General features: G+C 35.1%; 1 protein-coding gene across 7 annotated transcripts in view; it reads right to left on the reverse strand.

Annotated features, from left to right (window-relative positions):
• Positions 1-22,969, reverse strand: part of TANC2 (tetratricopeptide repeat, ankyrin repeat and coiled-coil containing 2) — a 364,796-nt gene that overhangs the window by 175,650 nt on the left and 166,177 nt on the right. For 3 of the 7 annotated variants that reach the window (XM_068530953.1, XM_068530952.1, XM_068530958.1), the window contains exon 5: positions 6,239-6,349. The exons of the other annotated variants lie outside the window; for them this stretch is intronic. In XM_068530953.1, the coding sequence (XP_068387054.1) occupies positions 6,239-6,349 (111 nt within the window). The remainder of the gene's footprint in view (positions 1-6,238; positions 6,350-22,969) is intronic. 7 annotated transcript variants of the gene reach the window in all.

A 22,969-nucleotide genomic window follows, 5' to 3' on the forward strand; every position in this document is an offset into this window, starting at 1 on the left:
GGTTATTTTACAGATGAGGAACCAGAAAATTAGAAAGATTAAGTAATAAAAGTTATACAGCTAGTAAGTGGCATAATTAGAACTTAACCAAACTCATCTGATCCCAGGGCTATTTACCATTACGAAAAGCTGCCTCCACTAAAAAAACAACCAAAACCCACAAAACTTAGTATCTATACATGGACTGCTTATGAAAACAGGCTAGTGACAACAGGTTATAGGCGTAATTTTATCCTCTTTGCAAAGCGCTCATAAAAAGGATATAACCTTACCCATAACATTCTTAGATAAAGGGTAGTAAAGGCTCTGAAACACTTTAAAAATTGTAGCTAAGAGTTATCTAGCACTAACTATGGACCACATAATTGTCCTTATTATTTTACATATTTTATTACATCTTCATAGCATTCCTACGATACAGGTAATATTATAATCCCCATTTTACAGATAAGGAAAGTAATCATTCTTATGGTTAAGTAATTTGCCCAAGGTCACACAAGCACTAAGTGGTAGAGTCAGTATTTGAACACAGGCAGTCTGGCTCCAGGGTCTGTTGTCTAAACTAGTGCACTTTACTGCCTCAAAAAACCAAAAGTTAAAATTAGTTTTCAGAGTTAATGAAAAAACTGTCCATTTGGATATCTAACTAAATTACGGATCTAAGCACCATACTCACAGCCCAAGTCTTTACAATTGGTGATGCAAAACACCTTGAGAAAAGTTAATCTAAAAGTTAAAAGATGGTTAACCTTTTAAATAATGATAAAATATGAACCAAGAAAACAACTGAAAATGTTCAAAGTGAAAAGTTCTATTCAACAAAGCATCTGTCCACTGAAAGAACTTTCTAACTGGATAAGGACTTACTACTGGATAAGGGAGTGTGCAGATGAAAAGCTATTTATTTTCATATTCTAGCTCTTTGGTGTGTTTATGTTCATAATCAGTTTTCAGGCAGTATCTCTCATACTTAACATATACTGAAATTATTCCTGTTTCTCTCTCTGCTTCCTATCTCTAGTTGCTATACTGACTTTCATATACCGATTAGGGCAGCACTGAAGTTCATTTATACCTTTCATTTGATTTACAAGTCTGTCCACTATCCAACTTTTAGGTGCTTATTTTTGTTGTTGTTCTAACAGTTGCACCATTAACAACCTTCATTTCATGTCAACCTTTATAACAGCATTTCTTTTTTCCTTTTTCTTGGGGGTGGGGGGAAGTATTTGTTACAGACCATTTTGAGAACCAGTTATAGAAAGAAGTACATATATGCATATAGAATAGTGTTTGTATGTAATTTTAAGGAGTTTAGAACCCACCTCCCTAAAGCTCACCTGTTTAATTCAGGTTAAAAATCTTGCTGTATACTTATTGTGTTTACAACATAGTAGACTTAAGGAATACAAATACAACATAACAGAAGACGTGAATTACAAGAAAAAGGCTTCTGGTATCCATACACCAATCAAAAATCAGAGGGTTTTATGTCTAAAGTATAAAATTCATAGCCAAAAAAAAAAAAAAAAAAAGAAGCATGCCTAACTATTTAGGATAAAGATAACATTTGATAATGTTTTCAGGAAAAACATGGAAGGAAGAAAATGAGAAAACAAATCATCCTTTTCTTCTAAGTGGAATGACCCTGACTATACAGGAGTTGGAAAAAGAGGATTCAAGGGACTACTCACTTTATGTAAAATATTTCATCAACAGTGGTTTGTACTTGTGCTATAGAGTACCATGCTGATAAGAAATCCAAATGAAAAATCCTTTACAAATTCAAAACCTATATAAATATGAGTATGTACTTTCAAATAAGTATCATAAAACTCTCTTCCATTCTTGAGTTTCAAATACATCCTAATTTTGTTGTCACCTTAAATAACACTGTCCTTTGAAGGACAGTGCCATTTTTAAAGAGATTTAAAAGAATCTATTATAAAAAGATTAATCTCAAATTCCTCTGAAAGTATCTGCTGTGGATAAAAGCCTGTCTATTTTCAGAACACCGGTCTGGACTTTGGCCCTTAACCTTGCACATGTAGTCAAAAGTCCTATAAAACTGTCAACATGGCCTGCCATCTGTATCAAGGCTCATTTCTACACTTGAAATTATGTGTTATAACGTGCAAAATAAAAACTTAAAAAACTAAGACAGAGGAATGTTGCTATCCTTTAGCAGAACCTGATTACTGAAAAATTTCAATACAAATTCATTGCAGAAATTTTAGAAAATGAAGAAAAGTATGATGATGATGATGAACAATAACAGGAAGGGTGCTACATATCTCTTCTTGTTTGTTTTGCCTGAGCTAATCATTTGTCATATACATTATTTTACTTATTAACAACTCCATGAGATAGATTTATTGCAAAAAAAAAAAAGACCTATTTTTATCACAATCTTATAGACAAGGAATTTAAGACTATGAATGTTACATGTATTCACACAGCTAGTAGGCGACAGAGTCAGGAATTAAACTCAGATCTAATTTCAGAACCAGAGCTCTCATGCACTAACATATATTGCCCAATAAAGAAAAGTAAAATCATCTGTAATTCCACCAGCCAGATATAACCACTGCTAACATGATCATTATCTCACCAATGCTACTTTCTCCTCTGACATCCAAACAATCCCAATTCTCTCCCTCTTTAGGCAACCAATGTTAGTTTGGTGTATTCTTCCGGACATTTTCCCCTTTGAATGTGTACTCATGTATCTATACAAATATATAATATTTAATTTGTTAAATTATATAAGTAACATCATGTTACATGTAACGTTGCTGTGATAGGAAATTGAGGCACAGAGACATGACACGACATGCTTAAGATCACAAAACTAGTTAGGGGAAAATCATAATTGAAACACAGTAAGACACATTTAACTAAAAACGACCCTAAACCTTTACATCTTGTTTTTCCTGACTGTTTAGAAAAACTTTAAGATCTTGTGTTATACACCTCAGGATCATCACTATAATAATAACAAAATTAGCTAACATTTATAAGCATCTACTATAAAACAAGCATTGTGCTAAGTGCTCTATATTTATTAATCTAAGATTACCATTTCCATTTTTACAGCTGAGGAAACTGAGGCTTAGACAGGTTAAGTGACTTGCCTAAAATCACACAGCTAATAACTAATGCTGTAGGTAGAAAAGTCAGAGTGTAGGGTGAACATGTTCTTTTATTTTGGGAATTGCTTTATTGAAATCACTGGTATCAGCTGGTTACCCTAAAAAGAGAATACGGCCCTGTCTCATATGTAAAAACTGAATTTTCTACTTTTTAATTGAAGGGTCAGTCAAGGGGTGCTTATAGAATTTACACAGTAATAGAATTAGGGACAATGTATTTCTGGACTATACTGTGTCCACTTCAAGAGTTCAACAATAAATCCCGCTTGTGACCTTCCACAAATCACTTAAATTCTCTAGGTCTTAATTTCCCCACTGTAAGACGATTATCAAACACAATTCACTTGACCTCGCCTACTCGGGTAGTTCAGTTACGTAACATCATCAATCATCTCCATGGTTAAGCTGCAGAACCAAAACATACTGTTAACTCGTAACTTTTCCTCAGGTTTTCTGCATACAACAAATCTGATTTGAGGAAGAGTAAAACAAACTAAGTATTCTAGAATCTAATGCTATGTAAACTGAATCCTTCAGTTTTTTAGATAAATATTCTGGATCGACAGCTCTATCCCATTGCAGCTTTCCCTAAACTTTGCGGACCAAATATCAACAACTTGCTCTGGTTTGATCCACACTTTCCTTTTTCTTGTAGGACAACACTGAAAACTAGTCATGGGTACACAGATACCGTGTACAAAAAGACAGATCAAGAAAAATATATGTCAATTTCTCAGACACAAAAGCTTTATTCTTCCCACCTAAAATACAGGCACCAACAGGTTTAAGTTAAGATAATAAGGAAACAACATCCCCAATTACTCCTCAGAAGTCAACAGCAGAATGAACCCTACAGGTTTGCAAGCAGCCTCCAGCAGCCCTGTAACCCAGCTGGTTCTCCCAAGTGTGGCACCTCAACCAGCAGCTTCACCATTAACTGAGAATTTGTTAGAGAAGTGAATTCTCAACCCACCCAGGCTTACTGAATCAGAAATTCTGGGGGTGGGTCTTGCAACCTGTATTTGAACAAGTCCTCCAGGTAATTCTTGAAGCATGCTAAAATTTGAGAACCATTGCTCATTTAACCTTTAGCTTAGGACTGTTGCCTCTGTCAGATATACTATTTTCCTAAATTTGCATGTGATAATGAATAAAGCAGGTGGACCGGAAGGTATCAGATCACTAGCTTTAACTGCACTATTATGTATGAGTATACAATAAAATAGGATCATTATTCGGTTCATATAGCCTATGTAAGAGAAATTCAAAAAGGATGGATTATTTGTTTCCTTTATGAGTCTACTAAATTCATTTGTTTATTGTTAATTTTTGGTACTATGTAGAAGATAATAGCTTCAACCCTCAGGTCACTAATCTTATCTCAGTAGAAACCTATTTCCACAGAGTTTAATAACTTTACTATAAAAGAACAAATCATTAAAAAGCTTCTGCACCTTAAATCTATTTCAGATAAGAAAAGGAGAGACTGCAGCGTATGGCAATTAACATTTTGGCAACATGTTTTAGTTTCTTCCTGGTTTTCTGAAAATCTTAACAGGTTTAGTTTGGTTCAATTCCAATTCAGCAGATTCCTGCTTGTAGAAAATATACGTAAGTAATAACACGGACAAGATTTTTCACAGTGATTCAGCATGGGCATTCTAACCAACAGCAGCTACCTTGCTTCTTGACAATAACAAAAGCTAGATTAGATTAAGGATGTCAGATGGGCAATCAGGAAGTGAAAGATTAGTCTCCCCACAATCATTCTGATTTGCAAATCTGGAAAAGAAAAGGCCTCTGATAGGGTTTCTCTTCCAAAACTCAATGCAGGAATAGAGAATTAGTGCATTTATTTATTTTACTTTATTACACTAAAATTTGCGTGAAGAAATGCAGAGCCTAATATTCCATTGCCCAAGAAATGTGACAGTACCTCAGAACGTGAAAAAATTTTGTTCCTTTTAGAAATAGAAAAGTTATTCCTAACACATATCTGCGATTGATTTAAATTGAATAGTCATTTACAACAGTGGATGAAGCCCAAGTTTCTGCAACCTGCAAGCAAAATCCCCGAGGTCTTTCAATATTCAAAATTGATTCATAGGATCAAATGTCTCTGATTAGGTTTGGCTCAAGTTTTTGCCTACTGTCTTCTTTTAAAACATGTCTTATCTGGCTTCAGAGGTATAGTATCCTGCTATTTCAGATTACAGCTACTGATAACTTCCTTAGAACTAGAAATCACCTTATTCTGCTGATCTGTAATGCTGTAAATATGTAGTAGTTGCAGCCACTGTGCAATTTTAATGAGCAGGAATAAACAAAAGACCTAAAACCAAGTCTTGTAAAGTTCTTTACTGAAGCTCTGATCTGTATACTCAACTAGAGCTGTGAACATTTCTGACACAGCTCTATAGACTCACTGTAGAGTGAGTGTAAAGGATGTTGCCAGGCAACTCATCTAAGTTTGGAAGAATCTAAGCATTGATAATGAGTCTGTCTCAGGTTTGCTCCCACACAAGAAGGGTTTTAGTGAACTCCCACATGTGCTTACAGGCCATTCATGAGAAGAGGTATTTCTAACAGTGAGTGTCCAGGAGCCCAAATCAGGAACCTATAATGTTTCTTTTTTAATTCAAGTATAATGTTTCCAACATCACAACTATTTCCTATAACTGTCCAGAAAACCAACAGGGATTAGGCAAGAAAGGTCATATGCAAAGGGCTAGTGTTGAATGAACATTTTTATTCACACTTGAACGTTCCTGATTGCACATGGCCAAAGCAAAATTTCAAGTATCTCAGATCACAAAAATCACCCTGAAAACGTTATCTACTGAATTATTTTAATTTCCTTTGAAAATTATCTTTGAAGCTGTTTTCAATACTTACATAATTATATCAATAATCAAAAAGGATGTTCAGTAAAAACAGTGCTCTAGTAAGGAAAATATGCGATCACAGTTGCAAAAGAGGTAATGGCTATGTTTTTATGAATAATATACATGCAAAACACTGCTCTGCTTGATGGGCCTGATCCAAACCTCCCTCTTTCAAAGCAGAAACTTTGCATGCACGCTTACCAGGGCAGTATGCATCCACGTCCAGTTTCTGAGCTGAAGTGAGGGTTGGTGAGCCAAGCTCGGATTCTGGAATTCGTGGGCTCTCAACAAACTTTGCCTTCCTCAGAGGGGCTAAGGACAAAAAAGAGAGACAGAGAGAGAGGGAGAGAAAAAAAAAAAAAGAGAGAGGAAAATAGAAAGGAAGGAAGAAAGAAAAAGGAAAGAGAAACAGAGGGAAAGAGAAAGGAAAGAGAAACATAGAGGGGTCATGAGTAAGGGGAACAGCAGGCAACAGATGGAAGCACTTAAATGAACGACACACTCTGTCAGACTCAGATCAGGTTACCCTATTTTTTTGTGCCAGAAAAAAAATTAACTGCATTCTTCATAGAGGAGATGGGTCTTGTTAAAAAGTCACTGCAAACTGGAAAAGCTAAAATCTCATAATCAAAACTACGAGCATAAGTTGTTAACTGTCTAGTCTATCACCTTTAGCTATTTTCTCTCTCCTTATAAAGCAAGAGCTTTCTTATTTTGTCTTCCTTTGCTGTTAAATACAGGTATTGACTGAGTAAAGTATAGGACTAAGTTTTAAGATTTTGTTTATAATAATTGTAATCAAAAGTCTTCTTTATCCAGAAATAACTATTATATAATACTGGGTTGTGATAAATACCTTAAGTAAGATTAATCTATTGATATTTAGCTTAACAAGGAAATCAATTACCTAACTGCTCAGCTGTTAGGTAAGAAGTCAAAACTGCTAGTGGACTAAAATATTAACTAGGCCATGCCAGTTTACAACTGGATGCTGAAGATAAAGAGATGTGATTTAGTTACAAATATAATCATGAGGTCTATGGAACAGTAATATTGCATGCCATGGAAAACATTCATTCTTGTAAGAAATGAATGAACGAAAAAAGTATAATTCATGAATTGAAAGTTTTCATATTAAAAGCTCATATAAATTTTATTTAATGGTTTTAGGGGGAAAAGTTAAGGAACATTATTGATATACATTTAAATAATCAGTTAAATATATTAAAAGTTATAAGTACGAAGATTGCTTTGGTACTTTTAAACTGAGTTCTATTAAATAAACTGTAATAGGGTGAAAGTCCTTAGCATAATACTGGTGCAAAAGTAACAGCTGAATCTGAAATTGACTTGTATGCATTACACATTATATCATAACTATAGGTGTCCCAGACATGCGAGTGCTTAAGATCACATTACTTTTTTCAAAAGTTTCTGCATGTTCTTCAAAATCCTCATCCATTACTGATTCACAGGGGGATTTTAAGTTATTCCTAAAAGACCCTGTAAAAAGTAATATAAAACTTTGTCATTACAATGACCAGAATTCTCCTCTATTTTCTTTGGAGGACAAAAATATAAAGTTTTTAAAAAACAGAAAATTTTTTTGATATGTGCCAATACTCAAAACCTGCAGTCAACTAAACCACACTTTAAATCTTAAGGTATGTATGTATATTTTAAGTGTATGTTAAAAAAAACAAAATAAAGCCTTACTGTCTCCATGGCAACAAAGGCTAAGGGTGCTAACAATATGGTTCTCTGCCAAAAGTAAGCTCTGGAATAGCAGAACTCTCACCTCTGATGAGAGTTAAAACTTGAGCCTATTTTTAAAAATCACTATCACAAACGAAGATCTCAAATGATTTATATGCAAATCTGCAGGCTACTTATAGCCAATATTAGAATCTCTTTCACTCTGATCTCACCACTTCGAAAATAATGAAACATTTTATTTATCCAATATTGCTTTGTATAGGAGAAATTATTATAATTTAATTCTTAAATCTCTTAAGTCTTCCACTAGAATTTTATTATTTTATTTTATCATGGCAGTAGAATAATTATTTTACCTGCTGAGTTCTGACAAAGACAGCCCTGGTCCCTGTTCAAGGGACTCTATACATCTAAAAATCTTAATAACAATATTTATAATGAAATTTGGGGCTAGTAGACAGACAGAAATCAGCAACTTAGGGTAGATATGTGAGAAAGAAATTGAAAGATGGCAGGAGAAAATTGAGGGAGGTATGAAGAATGTATTAAGAATTATGAGATGGAGTCAAGGGGGAAAATCAGGATCCTAGAGATCTGTGAAACTCAACACCATGCAGACTTCTCTTTTCCCTTCTCAGGGAATCCCAACTGCTACCTTTATAGCTCATAGTGGACATTTAATTCTGTTTTTCTACCTTCATCTCTAACTGTGATCCATGGGACACTGTACATGTCTAATAATGAATTTTCATTATTCTATAAGGTAGATTATAATGTTACCCTCAGCCAAATTACAGAAAACTAGTGTTACCTGTAAGTCAATCACACAGAGAAGGTACAATCACAGGCATGACAGATTGTCCAATAGTCTTAACACTACTTGGTGGAGAACATAACAGGTCAACATGGAAGATGGGACACAGTATTTCGTTTGGAAGCCTAGAATTCCAATATACTTTAAAATAAACGGTATATAAGATTAATCAGATGGGTAAAAGAAATCTTTGTCAAAAGGGTTTACCAGATAGTTTTAAAAAAAAGTGGTTGAAATGAGATGGGTAGGGGACTCTAAAACCAAACCAGGTATTTTCTTATGATATGAGAGATAACAGGAAACTACTGATCTGAAAAGAGATCTCAACCAGCACTGGGAATATGAGTCTTATGCTGTAAGAGACTTGAGTTTGGGAATCTGGCAGAGTTGAGAGGAGGATGCATACTGGTTAAGAATATGGGTTTAGTCATTTCAAAGATTGAGGTTGTGGCTCTAGTACTTATAAGTAATAAGAAACTGGGCAAGTTAGTTAACGTTACTAAGGCTCAGTTTTCTCAAAAAGTCACAGGATTATTATGAGGCTTAAATAATTCCAAGCATGTAAAGTACTTAGCATAGTGCTTGGATATGATGATATAGTTCATCTAGGAGTTTATTAAAACATGGAGCAGGGAGGGCAATGGCTTTGGAAAACAAAGTAAGCGTGTGGTTCCAAGACATAGCATGGAGAGGCAGTATAACACGGTAATATAGTAATGAGGGGTTGGATAAGAGAGGAATGAAGGGTCTGAGCCCTGAAACCAGAAAGCCTAAGTTAGATCCCATCTCTTCCACTTTTTCCTAGCTGTGAGAGTTTTTCTGTGCCTAAGTTTCCTCATCAGTTACTTGGAGTTAGTAACAGTAGCTACACCATGGGGGAGTTGTTAAGGATTACACTAATTAATTCAAATAAAATGCTCAGAACAGCGCCTAGAACAGAATAAATCCTCTATAAATGTTAGCTGTTTTTATCATTGTTTCTGCTGTTGTTGTCATCATCATCACCGTCACAGATGCAGCATTATTTGGAAAGTCTGAATTGTGTGTGTGAGGGGGTAAAACAAAGACATTTAAGATGCCATAGGGGAATGACAGAAATGGTGATATTACCAATTTTGTTTTTAAAATTGAGAAGGGAATAATGTTGAAGAAAACATGTTATACCTTAGAAGGTGGTAGAATACCCAAATCAAAGCGGTCTAGGTTAGACAATGAGAAATATGTGGGTATATAAAGAAAGTTAAACACTATGATTTAGACCACTGGTTCTCAAACTGTGGTGCCTGGACCAGCAGCATAGCATCATCTGGGAGTCTGTTAAAAATGCAGATGATCAGACCCCATGTCAAATCAGCTGATGATCAGAAACTCAAGAGGGTACAGTCCCAGCAATCTGTGCTTAGCAAGCCCTCCAAGTGATTCTGAAGCACACTAAAGTTTGTAGACACTGAATTAGAGAGAGAGATCTATAAATACCTCATGAAAACAGATCATTAAAAGGCCTTTTCTAAGAAAAAAGTTGAAATAAAACAGAAAGAAATCAAGGCCTCATCTCTGAAAGAATTAACGTCTATCGTGAAAGTTAGGATTTCTTCTCAGTCACTCTTTTAGCAATATAACTCTTGTGTTATGTTTTTTTGTTTTGTTTTGTTTTTAAACAGTTCCAAGTAATAAAGTATCCATCATTTGGGGCCTATTTTGAAGAGAGACCAATATGTCTGTACTCACTGATTCTTACCAAGATCATTGAGGGGTGGAGGACGGGGGAATAAGAGCACTCAGATATATCACAAAGAAATGTTAATGGTGAAAGAGAAAATCCACCTATGGAGATCCTCTGTAAACTGAGATGCTGTAGATGATGTTGAAGCACACCTAATTCAAGCAATTATAAAGGCATTAAAATATAAATTTTAATAACTATTGAAATATCTGTCTTTGATAAAAGTTTCATAGCAAAGGGGAATTTTTAGGGATAAACTGTCACAAGACTCAGATACTCATGGAAGAATGGTATGGAGGCAGATAAAATAAAGCAAGGACCAGGAAAATGAGAACTGAAGGATAAATATAAAGATGAGCAGAACATAAAGTACCAAGAAAGTACTTTCACAAAGTTGGTTTTGAGATTAAAAGCATATTCAGTAAGCTTAATCTAAAAACAAATTCACTGTCAAATGAATATGGTTTCTACTAAATGTGAAAGGAGGATAAAACGATTTTAGCTATAGGCAAGAAAAAGAAATGCAAGGCACCCAAATTAGAAAGGAAGAAGTAAAATTATCTTTGTTTGCAGATGACACAATCTTAAATGTAGAAAGTCCTAAAGATTCCACTAATAAATGAACTCAGCAAAGTTGTAGGATACAAAATCAATACACAAAAATACACTAACAATGAACAATCTGAAAAAGAAATTAAGAAAACAATTCAATTTAAAACAACAACAAAAAGAATACTTAGGAATAAATTTAATCAAGGAAGCTAAAGACTTGGAACACTGAAACTACAAAATGTTGCTGAAAGTAATTAAAGACACAAATAAATGGAAGGATAACCCTTGTTCACGAATTCGAAGACTTAATATTGTTAAGATGGCAATACTACCCAAAGTGATCCATAGATTCAATGCAATCCCTATCAAAATCCCAATGGTATTTTTTGCATAAATAGAAAAACTCATCCTAAAATTCATATGGGTCTCAAGGAACCCTGAATAGCCAGAATAATCTTAAAAAGAATGAAGTTGGAGATCTTAAACTTCATGATTTCAAAACTTACTATAAAGCTACAGAATTAAAACAGTGTGGTACTGGCATAAGGACAGACATATAGACAGTGGAACAGAATAGAGATTCCAGAAATAAAACCCATGGTCAAATGATTTGACAAATGTACCAAGACCGTCTACTGAGGAAAGGATAGTCTTTTCAATAAATGTCATTGGAAAACTTGGATATGTGCATGCAAAAGAATGAAGTTGGACCCTTATCTTATACCATATACAAAAATTAACTCAAAATGGGTCAAAAACCTGAATGTAAATTAAAGTTATAAAATTCTTAGAAGAAAACATAGGAGAAAAAGATCTGAACTATAGAATTGTTAATGAAGTAGAGAGAGACAGTGGAAAATTTATCTGGAAAGAGAAAACTGTATTTTTAAAAGTTTTCAACAGGGCTTTCACAGGCAGAATCTTAGGACATTCATAAAATTTCAGTTCCTAAACGTTTATTAGAAAATAAACCTTTCAGTAACAATGGATTTCCTGGAGTGGGCATGGGAAAAAAGGATAAAAGGAGAGAGATTATTTGAGAAACTCTTTATTTCCTCCTTCTTAACCCCCAATCTATGGTGGGTTTAAAATCGGGAAATAGGTGGTAACAGCATCCTTCCAATTTATCTGATATCCTGATTGCTTGTCATAATTGTGCTTAAATGGTGACATAAACCACACCTTGAAGAAAGAAAGAATGCCAAGGAGCTTTTCTTTTTTAGTTATGCACCAATAAACAAATGAATCCCCCAAAATAGAGGGAACAAAAACTAAAAAAAAACTGAGAAAGAAAAACCAACAGAATTTGACAATTTGACACATGCTAGATGTAAGTGAAACACAGATAAAGAGAAAACTATAATTCATATGGTTCCCCATTTTTTGCAAGGAGAAAGTATCCATCTATAGAAAAGAAAAAACATATAAAACAAATAAACACCCTCAGATGCAACCCAGAAGGAGGAAATTAAAACGTGGCATGACAGTCTTTATCAAATAATGGCTAGTCTACTACAGAACGTTTCTGACTCATTATAATGAAAAATAAAACTCTGCTGCTCTAACCAATGACAAAATTAACATAAAGCTGGCAAAGTATTTTTCTGGTTCTCTTTTCTTCTATAAAAGTATTAAAAAATGAAGTATATGTTTTACACATTTCTCTTTACCCTGCTTTTTCCCCAAATACCATGTGTTATCTTCTTTAGTCTCCCCACTTTCCAGACTCTAAGCTACAAATGAAAATTGTTGCATGTTGTTTTACACCCATACTATGCAGTGAAGTATCAAATAATTAGAATGCATTTATTTTAAATCTAAATATATATTAGTATAGCTAGAAATACAATATGCATATTTATTCTTGACAACAGACTATTAGAGATCTGATTTCTCTGAAACCTATACAAATATAAGTGAAATATGAAATGTGTGCAGTGTGGCAAAGTCAACTATGTTTACCAATACAAATATCAGTTAGTCTGTGGTCACTAGTTATCCCTGGATAACTAGTGGGTGGGCTCGCCTGTGAACATTTCCTATCTGCACTGATCGTAGTGAACAGCTTTATAAAGGAGGAATCCAGAATTCATTTTATTTGAGCAAAAAAGCAACATTGCATAGTTTTACCATTTCCAAAACTAACAGCAACTACATCTTTTTTTTTTTTTTTAACTGAAAGGTAGCTGATCAGCATCAACTTACAGCATTATGGTCCCACTGAAAGTAAGGACTGAAAAGAAGGTCCCACTTGAACATAACACAAAGAATACAGAAGCTATCCAAGTACAGAGAAATTTAGCAATTTGAATATCAAAATAAGTTCTTTTAAAGTACCTATCACCTAAAAACTTTAATACTAACTTCCTAATAATGAAAACAAAACCCAAATAACTGAAATGACATTAATAATTTTAAATTTATAAAGAATTCAATAAAGTATGGAACAACTATTCACTAACAGTGACACAGCAAACTGCTACAGATAAATAACAATAAATGGAACTTGAGATAGTACATTGGTATATTTATTTATTTACAAGTAACAACTTCAAAGCAATAGGATGCCTCAAATACATTCATAAGGCTGTCTATCGACCAAAATATAGAGGTTGTGAGATCAGTGCTAAATTTTTTTTTAGTACTTTCTTCTTCAGAAGTTATAGCTGTGAGGTATAAATTTATATATAAACACATATAGCTGAAAACTCTAATATGAATCTAATTTCTTCCTATTTAATTTTTTCATCTTTAAGGTACCCCTTACTTAAATAATCTTGTAAAAAAATACAACATAACAAAGGCACCTCCTCTACTAGAGATGCTAATAGGTAATAAAAAAGGAGGCATCAGAATACATTTCAGGGATTATCATAATCATTTGACAGGATTGGGATACTTCACTAACATGAAAATTCATATTTACTCAAAATGTAAATTTAATCCTGATACTTTTAAAGTGAGAATTCTTTTTGTTAGAAAACTGCATACAACCATTTGTAAGCCAATTCCGTAAGAGCTCTTCCATTCAATTCAATAAATGCTATTGTGTTCCTACCATGTGCAAAGCACAGTGCTAGACACTTCAGGGGATTCAAACATGATTAAGGCAGTCTCTGACCTGAAGGAATGCAACAATGGGATAAGACAGAACAAGAACAGCTATGATAAGAAGCAGAGAAAGTGCCATGAAAAAAGTACAAAACAGAAGCCATAGGGTTTAAAGAAGAGAAAAATGTACATATCTTCCTCAACTTATGATGGGGTTATATCTTGATAAACTCACTGTAAGTTGAAAATATCCAAAGTTGAAAATGCATTTAATACACCTAACGTACCAAACATCATAACTTAGCCTAGCCTACCTTGAATTTGCTCAGAACACTTACATTAGCATACAGTTGGGCAAAATCATCTAACACAAAGCCTATTTTATAATACAGTGTTGAGTACCTCATGTGTTTATTGAATACCATACTAAGTGAAAAGCAGAATGGATGTATGAGTAGAGAATGGTTCTAAGTGCATCGCTGGTTTACCCTCATGATTGCCTGGCTACTGGGAGCTTTGGCTGCTGCTGCCCAGCATGACAAAAGCATCTCATACTACATATTGCTAGTCCAAGAAAATATCAAAATTCAAAGTTCGAGGTATGGTTTCTATTAAATGTATATTGCTTTTGCATCATTGTAAAGCTGAAAAATCTTAAATCAAACCATCATAAATCAGGGGAGCATCTCTACTTCAGAATGCCTCCCAATTCAGTATGAAGTTTAATAAATATAATTAATTTTCTATTAAAATCAAAATTACAAGGTTAATTTAAGAAGCTAATTTTGAGAGAATTACTAATCTTGCTAATTCACCTTTTTTAAAGTTTCAATGAAGAATTTTATGGTTACAATGGTTGAAAAGGTACTAGGGGAAAAAATGCTCAGCATATGTTTTTAAAAAGTTGAAAAAGAACAAACTAAACCTAAAATCAAGCAGAAAAAGGAAATAATAAAGATTAGAGCAGAAGCATTAAATAGTAAATAAAAAATTGAGGATTGAGGACAGTAATGAAATCAGAATTTAATTCTTTGAAAAGATGAACAAAATGAAAAAATCTTTAAAAATGGGCAGAAGAACTGAACAGACATTTTTCCAAAGAGGAAATGCAGATGGCCAACAGACACATGAAAAAGATGCTCAACACTGCTAATCATCAGGGAAATGCAAATCAGAACCATAAAGAGCTATCACCTCGCACCTGTCAGAATGGCTATCAACAAAAAGAACACAAATAACAAATGTTGGTGAGGATGTGGAGAAAAGGGAACCTTTGTACACTGTTGGTAGGAATGTAAATTGGTGCAGCCACTGTCAAAAACAGTATGGAGATTTCTCAAAAAACTAAAAATAGAACTACCATATGCCCCAGCGACTTACTCCTAGGTATATATCAAAAAACCCCCGAAAAAACTAATTTGAAAAGATACATGCATCCCAATGGTCCTAGCAGCATTATTTACAATTGCCAAGATACGGAAGCAAACTAAATATCCATCAACAGATGAATGGATAAAGATGTGGCGTGCGCGCACACACACACACACACACATACACACACCAGAATACTACTCAGCTGTAAAAAAGAATGAAATTTTGCCACTAGCAGCAACATGGATAGACTTGGAGGGCAAAATGCTAAGTGATATAAGTCAGAGAGAGAAAGAAAAATACTGCATGATATCACTTACATGTGGAATCTAAAAAATACAACAAACTAGTGAATATAATGAAAAAGAAGCAGACTCACAAATATAGAGAACTAGTGGTTACCAGTGGGGAGAGGGAAGGAGGGAGGGACAAAAAAGGGGTAGGGGACTAAGAAGTACAAACTATTAGGTATAAAATAAGCTACAAGGGTGTATTGTACAACACAGGGAATACAACCATTATTTTATAATAACTATAAATGGAGTATAACCTTTAAAAATTGTGAATTACTCTATTATATACCTGTAACTTATATAATATTGTACAGCAACTATACTTCAATAAACAAAAAAACAAACAAAAAAGATGCACTGTATTTTAAAGTTACATACAATTTTCAGATTTTACAAAAATAAAAGGATTTATACCTAAAAAAAAAAATTTTTTTTAATCTTAAACCAGACTGACCAAGAAAAACAGCAAAGACACAAATTACCGAAACTTACGAATGAAAGAGAGGACATTGCTATCAACTCTACAGAAATGAAACAGATTATAAGAGAATGTTATGAACAACTTTATGCCAACAAATTAGACGGTTTAGATGAAATGGACAAATTCCTGACACAAATGATCAAAATTAATGCATTAAAAAATGCAAAATCTGAATAGACTATTACATGTAAGGAAACTGAATTAGTAATTAAACATCTTCCCATAAAGAAAAACCCAATCCTAGTTGGCCTCACTCGTGAATTCTACCAAATATTTAAAGAAGAAATAATAGCATGCTTTTACAAACTCTATCAGAAAATTAGGAAAGAAGTTGGGACAGGAGCAAGAGACCTAGAAAAACAGGTTAGTTTAGGTACATGTGGCTAGATTTTGTATCAACAGTCTACAAGAAATCTGTAGTGATATTTATTTAATTTATGAATTTAGTTTATTCATATTTAGCTTAAGCACTTAAATAAATATCATCACATTTTTGCCTTGTTTTAAAAATTAGTTAATATGACATCATTTTCAGTTTTATCAAATAAAAAAGTTTAAAAACTAAGCTTTTTCCAAAATTACATCTATTGATAAGTTTTCTTATAAAGCTTTATAAAAAATTATAATTTTGCTCTGATCTTATTTGGTAGTTCAAAGCAAAATTAAGTATAAAAAAATCTTGTAGAAAGAGCATTCCAGTAGTAGAAAAATATGCTTAAACTTTGTTTTAGAAAGATCAGTGGGAAAGGTAATTCTGTTTGAGACTTGTATAGCCTCTTTTGTTAGTGAAACTAACTTCTTGCTGGAGCCTAATTCTAATGCTAGGTACCTAGCTCTAAAAACAAAACATCTCACTTTCAAAAAAGTTATGCAACAACCAGTAGAACAACAGCTAACATCTGTATAACAGTTTACCTAACTCATTCAACATTCATAATTTTCCATGATGAACACATTAACCTTGTTTTGCAGATGGGAAAATAGAATCAAAAGATCTCTTGCCCAAGATCACAGTATTCAAGTGGTAGATTACAGACTTTTGATTCAGAATATTATATTTCATTCACAATATAGTTCTTCAAAAGGTGGCACTCATTTAAGGAAGAGATGATTTTACACAATCTATAAAAGTGGCAGTACATTGAATTACACAGTATGGTAGACTTTACTAGTGCCTACCAGCATCCTGCAGCCTCCATTCCTTTCTGGGCACAGGGATGACTACAATTGCCAGCTCCTGTGAGGTTTAGGAAGGACTATGTGCCTAGTTCTGGCTTATGAAATAAGAGCAGAGGTGACACAGTCCCTGAATGATTTTACAGTCTGTTTCTTCCTCTGGCACAAAAATCACAGACAGGTATCATGTTGAGATGGTGGAGACACAAGACTGAAGCAGCCTGGGTTGCTGTGTTATTGCATAAAGGACAGCTGTCCTGGAAAGTTGCCCGGGCTTGCTGGATAAACTAGAAATAGACCTTTGTTGTATTAAGCCACTGAGATTTTTAAGGTTCTTTGCTATGACAGTATAGTCTAGCCTATTCTGACTAATGAAATAGCTACAATGTTATTCCCTTTTCAATTATCTTTCAATCCTTCTGAATATGTCAAGAAGAAAAATGTAATGTAGTGTTAATACTAGCTAATCCTCCTTTTTAACAAAGAGGGAGAAGAGTTTAGTTCAGAGCCATGTGAAAGTATTTAGCTAGAATTAATGTTCTAGTTAATCTTATAGTTACAGCATGTGATACTGATTTTCCAGTTTGACTAGTAATATAAAGTTTCTTTTAAAGTAAATTTATTTAAATAAAAACATGAAATTCAAAGAAAATATTAGATTAAAAAAGGTTAAGAGGACATGTGGCAAGAACATGAAGATGCTCTGCCAGTGAATGAAACTTCGGACGGTGCACTGTACCAAACTGCATCTCAGTAGGGTAGCTCTTGATCTGTTTTCAATTCATTCTACGTTGAGTTGTTAGCAAACTATTTAGGCAGCTACATTTAAATTGGAATCCAGCATGAAGGGATGGATAGAACTGATAAAATATTTTTTGGTAATAACGAACAATCTGTAACAGTCATGACTGGGATATTGGTTAGGCATTAAAGATAAAAGAATCAGGAGACAACAGTTGTAAATGGTAAGAATAAATTAATAACTTAAAAAAAGACTTATATGAATAGATTTATGGTCATTTGAGCAATCTAGTCATTTGATTAAATAATCAGAGAAGTTGCCTCTTTAAATTTTTTGCCATCTTTTCAGGAGGGCCAATCCAATTCCACATACTTGTAATAGCCACTGATGGCACCATCAGAGGTCAAAAGTGGGGAGAGAGGAAGCACAGAGTGAATCAGCTGTACATACAATACACAAACTCTGAAGAACCTACATACAGGGTTATATTGTGGCATCCTCAGACAAGTGTGGTCTGTCAAAATAGAAAAAGCTTTAGTGACTTTATTAAACTGAGAATAAACCATCAGGTTGTTCTTAGAGGTAAACAGGTGATTAGAGGGTTCTAACACTATAGTTTCAAAACTGTGCTACCACACTCCATAATATGTAAAGGGTCTCATATGCTCACTCACCATACTTGCCACAGAAAGAGAAACCCTTGAAAAATTTGCTTCTTGTCATGAAGAAAGAGAAAAGGAAATATAGAGAAGATGAAGAAGAGAAAAGTATTTTATTTCAGGGAGATAGAAGGAAGGATACAGATTGACAGGGATAATGGGACAGGATATGGGAAGTACATAGATTAAAGCAGCCCTCCCCATAGTTCAAGCAGACTAAGAGCCAGCACCAGAGCCCAAAGGAAGGAAGGTGTTTTCATCTTAATCAACTGGTGTACATGCAAACTGGCTGGTAAAGACTTAAGTCTCTTAAGCCCACTTTTAGACTTATGTATTCATAAAAATTATGGTCCTCTCCCATAGACATATAACCATAGTTATAGGACAATCATGGTTCTTCTTTGTATTAGGGTAAACCAAGAGCTAAAACAAACAACCCTAAAATCTCAGTGGCTTAAGACAACAGAATAGAGTTCTCATTCAATATGGATGCTCAGTAAGAACCTTCTTATCTTAGAGTCTCAGAGTTCTCTGGTGGATTCTATTCATCAAGCTAAAGACCAGGGGAAAAAGGGAAGAACTGCATATGTGAAGTTTTTATAGCCCAGTCTGGAATTGGTATATATTATTTCCACTCATATTATTCAAAATTCAGTCACATGACACATTTATCTGCAAAGAAGGCTGGGATGTATAGTTTACCTGTGTGCGCAGGAGGAAAGGAGAATAGGTTTTGGAGAACGCATAGTATTCTTCGCCACATTCTACAAAACAGCTTTGAAATTCAGATAAGTTAGATGTGGAACTAATGAACAAAGCAGCAAATTCTATATAAACTTAGCCCCCTTTTTTATTTAAATTAATTTTTATTGGAGTATATAGCTTTACAATGTTGTGTTTCTACTTTACAGAATCAGCTATAGTGAATCAGCTCTACGTATACATATATCCCCTCTTTTTGGGATTTCCTTCCCATTTAGGTCACCACAGAGCATTCAGTACAGTTCCCTGTGCTATACAGTAGGTTCTCATTAGTTATCTATTTTATACATAGCATCAATAGTGTATATATGTCAATCCCAATCTCCCAATTCACCCCACGCCCTGCCTTTCTTTTAAATGGGCTGAACATACATCACCAAGAATTAGGAACAGCCTAAATCTATACAATTATTTTTATTCAAGTATAATGCTTTAGACTATGGTGCCTAGAATAGTGTCCGCATGTGATACCTGGTTAATAATTATTTGCTAATGAAGAGTATAGAGTAGAAAATCAAAGCAAAGCCAGGAATTATAAATAATAGTTTTAATAAAAGAAATGTCTTAAAAAGTGAGTTGTAAAAAGCACTTGTGGAAATGTTTATTGCAGCACTATTTACAATAGCCAGGACATGGAAGCAACCTAAGTGTCCATCAACAGATGAATGGATAAAGAAGATGTGGCGGGGCTTCCCTGGTGGCGCAGTGGTTGAGAATCTGCCTGCCAATGCAGGGGACACGGGTTCGAGCCCTGGTCTGGGAAGATCCCACATGCCACGGAGCAACTAGGCCCGTGAGCCACAATTACTGAGCCTGCGCGTCTGGAGCCTGTGCTCCACAACAAGAGAGGCCGCGATAGTGAGAGGCCCGCGCACCGCGATGAAGAGTGGCGCCCACTTGCCACAACTAGAGAAAGCCCTCGCACAGAAACGAAGACCCAACACAGCCAAAAATAAATAAATAAATAAAAATAAATAAATAAATAATTAAAAAAAAAAAAAAAGATGTGGCACATATTTACAATGGAATATTACTCAGCCATAAAAAGAAACAAAACTGAGTTACTTGTAGTGAGGTGGATGGACCTAGAGTCTGTCATACAGAGTGAAGTAAGTCAGAAAGAGAAAAACAAATACCATATGTTAACACATATATATGGAATCTTAAAAAAAAAAAAAGGTTCTGAAGAACCTAGGGGCAGGATAGGAATAAAGACCCAGATGTAGAGAATGGACTTGAGGACACGGGGAGGGGGAAGGGTAAGCTGGGACAAAGTGAGAGAGTGCCAGGACTTATATATACTACCAAATCTAAAATAGACAGTTAGTGGGAAGCAGCTGCATAGCACAGGGAGATCAGCTCAGTGCTTTGTGACCACCTAGAGGGGTGGGATAAGGAGGGTGGGAGGGAGACGCAAGAGGGAGGAGATATGGGGATATGTGTATATGTATAGCTGATTCACTTTGTTATAAAGCAGAAACTAACACACCATTGTAAAGCAATTATACTCCAATAAAGATGTTTTTTTAAAAAAAAGGTTCTGATGAACCTAGGGGCAGGACAGGAATAAAGACATAGATGTAGAGAATGGACTTGAGGACACGGGAAAGGGGAAGGGAAAGGGGAAGGGTAAGCTGGTGAGAGAGTTGCACTGACATATATACACTACCAAATGTAAAACAGATAGCTAGTGGGAAGCAGCTGCATAGCACAGGGAGATCAGCTTGGTGCTTTGTGACCACCTAGAGGGGTGGGATAGGGAGGGTGGGAGGGAGATGCAAGAGGGAGGGGATATGGGGATATATGTATACATATAGCTGATTCACTTTGTTATATAGCAGAAGCTAACACAACATTGTAAAGCAATTATACTCCAATAAAGATGTAAAAATAAATAAATAAATAAAATAAAATTTTGTAAATCATGTGCATTAAAAAAAAAAAGCACTCGTGGATAATATAAATGTTAATCACACTATAAATCATCTCACTGAGGGCTTCCCTGGTGGCGCAGCAGTTAAGAATCCGCCTGCCAATGCAGGGGACACGGGTTCGAGCCCTGGTCCAGGAAGATCTCACATGCCGTGGAGCAACTAAGCACGTGCGCCACAACTACTGAGCCTGCACTCTAGAGCTCGCGAGCCATAACTACTGAAGCCCGCACGCCTAGAGCCCGTGCTCCGAAACAAGAGAAGCCACCTAGAGCCCGTGCTCCGAAACAAGAGAAGCCACCGCATGAGAAGCCCGCGCACCGCAATGAAGAGTAGCCCCTGCTCACCCAAAGTAGAGAAAAGCCCGCACGCAGCAAGGAAGACCCAACGCAGCCAAAAATAAATGAATGAATGAATGAATGGATGAATGAATCATCTCACTGAGAGACTTAGACTTCCAGAAAACAAACATTGTATAAATCATCATTATAATTAGACTATAATTATTTAACATCGGCTTTATTTTCCATAAAAATTATCCAACAAAATATGCTGAGAACATAGTCGAGTTAAAAGGGAAACACTACAAAAGATACTTTGGCTGTGTCCAAGCTCTTCCACATTCAGGGATATTTGAAGGATGCATTAACAAAGGAAGTCAACATCCTCTTGATTCTTGACTTTCACCAGGAAAGCTAAGCAGCTGCTTTCTGACCCTCCAAGGCATATCAGTCACCGGCTGATCAGTCTGATCTTTTTGAGCCTTACTTTAAAAGCTTTGTTTAGGCAGGTTTGCAGTAACCTTTTACTCAAAAGACATTTAGCCCTACTACGAAAGTGTGTCCTTTCTTGGATCTCTACTGAATGCTCCAAGTTTTTAACAAGAACTCTACACTCTGGCTGGTCAGAATGAAAAAAATCTCCCATTGCTGGGAGAACTCTAAGAATAGTTTGATTTATAGGTATTTATTCTTTCTTCAGCTTCATGGAGTCTCACCCCACCTATGTGCCATTCAGTATTAAGTTAAAGACTCAAAAGGGCCCCTATGCAGAATTTTGTAGTTCTGTTTCTATTTAGCTCCCCATTCTTCAGTACTCTGTAAATTCCAGTTGCCTTGGCTTTCCCAATTTCTTTTTTTTTTTTTTAATTGAAGTATAGTTGACTTACAACGTTGTGGCAATCTCTGCTATACAGCAAAGTGACTCAGTTATACACAGAGACATTCTTTTTTTATGTTCTTTTCCATTATGGTTTATCCCAGGAGATTGGACATAGTTCCCTGTTACTATACAGTAAGACCTTGCTGTTTATCTGTTTTAAATGTAACAGTTTGCATCTACCAACACCAATTTCTAATCTGTTTCCTCAGTTCGGCAAGACTGTCATTCTCTAAATTCTCCATCATCAGGACAATACCTTGAATACCTTTAGGCAAAAAGCCAGGATTCACCTAGCTTCCTCCCCCACACTTTCTCCCAGGGATCACATTACTATGCTGTCAACTGTCCAATGTCTGAAAAAAGTTGTCTCTAGTGGAAGGGCAAGTCCAGTACTGGTTAATCCATCATGATGGGAAGAAGTCTCTCATGGTGTTTTAATTTGCATTTTCCAGATGTTTAGTATTCATAATGTGGCTGACAAAAGGCAGAACCTTTGCCTG

This window comes from Eschrichtius robustus, chromosome 20 (assembly GCF_028021215.1).
Source record: "Eschrichtius robustus isolate mEscRob2 chromosome 20, mEscRob2.pri, whole genome shotgun sequence".
Taxonomy (NCBI): domain Eukaryota; kingdom Metazoa; phylum Chordata; class Mammalia; order Artiodactyla; family Eschrichtiidae; genus Eschrichtius; species Eschrichtius robustus.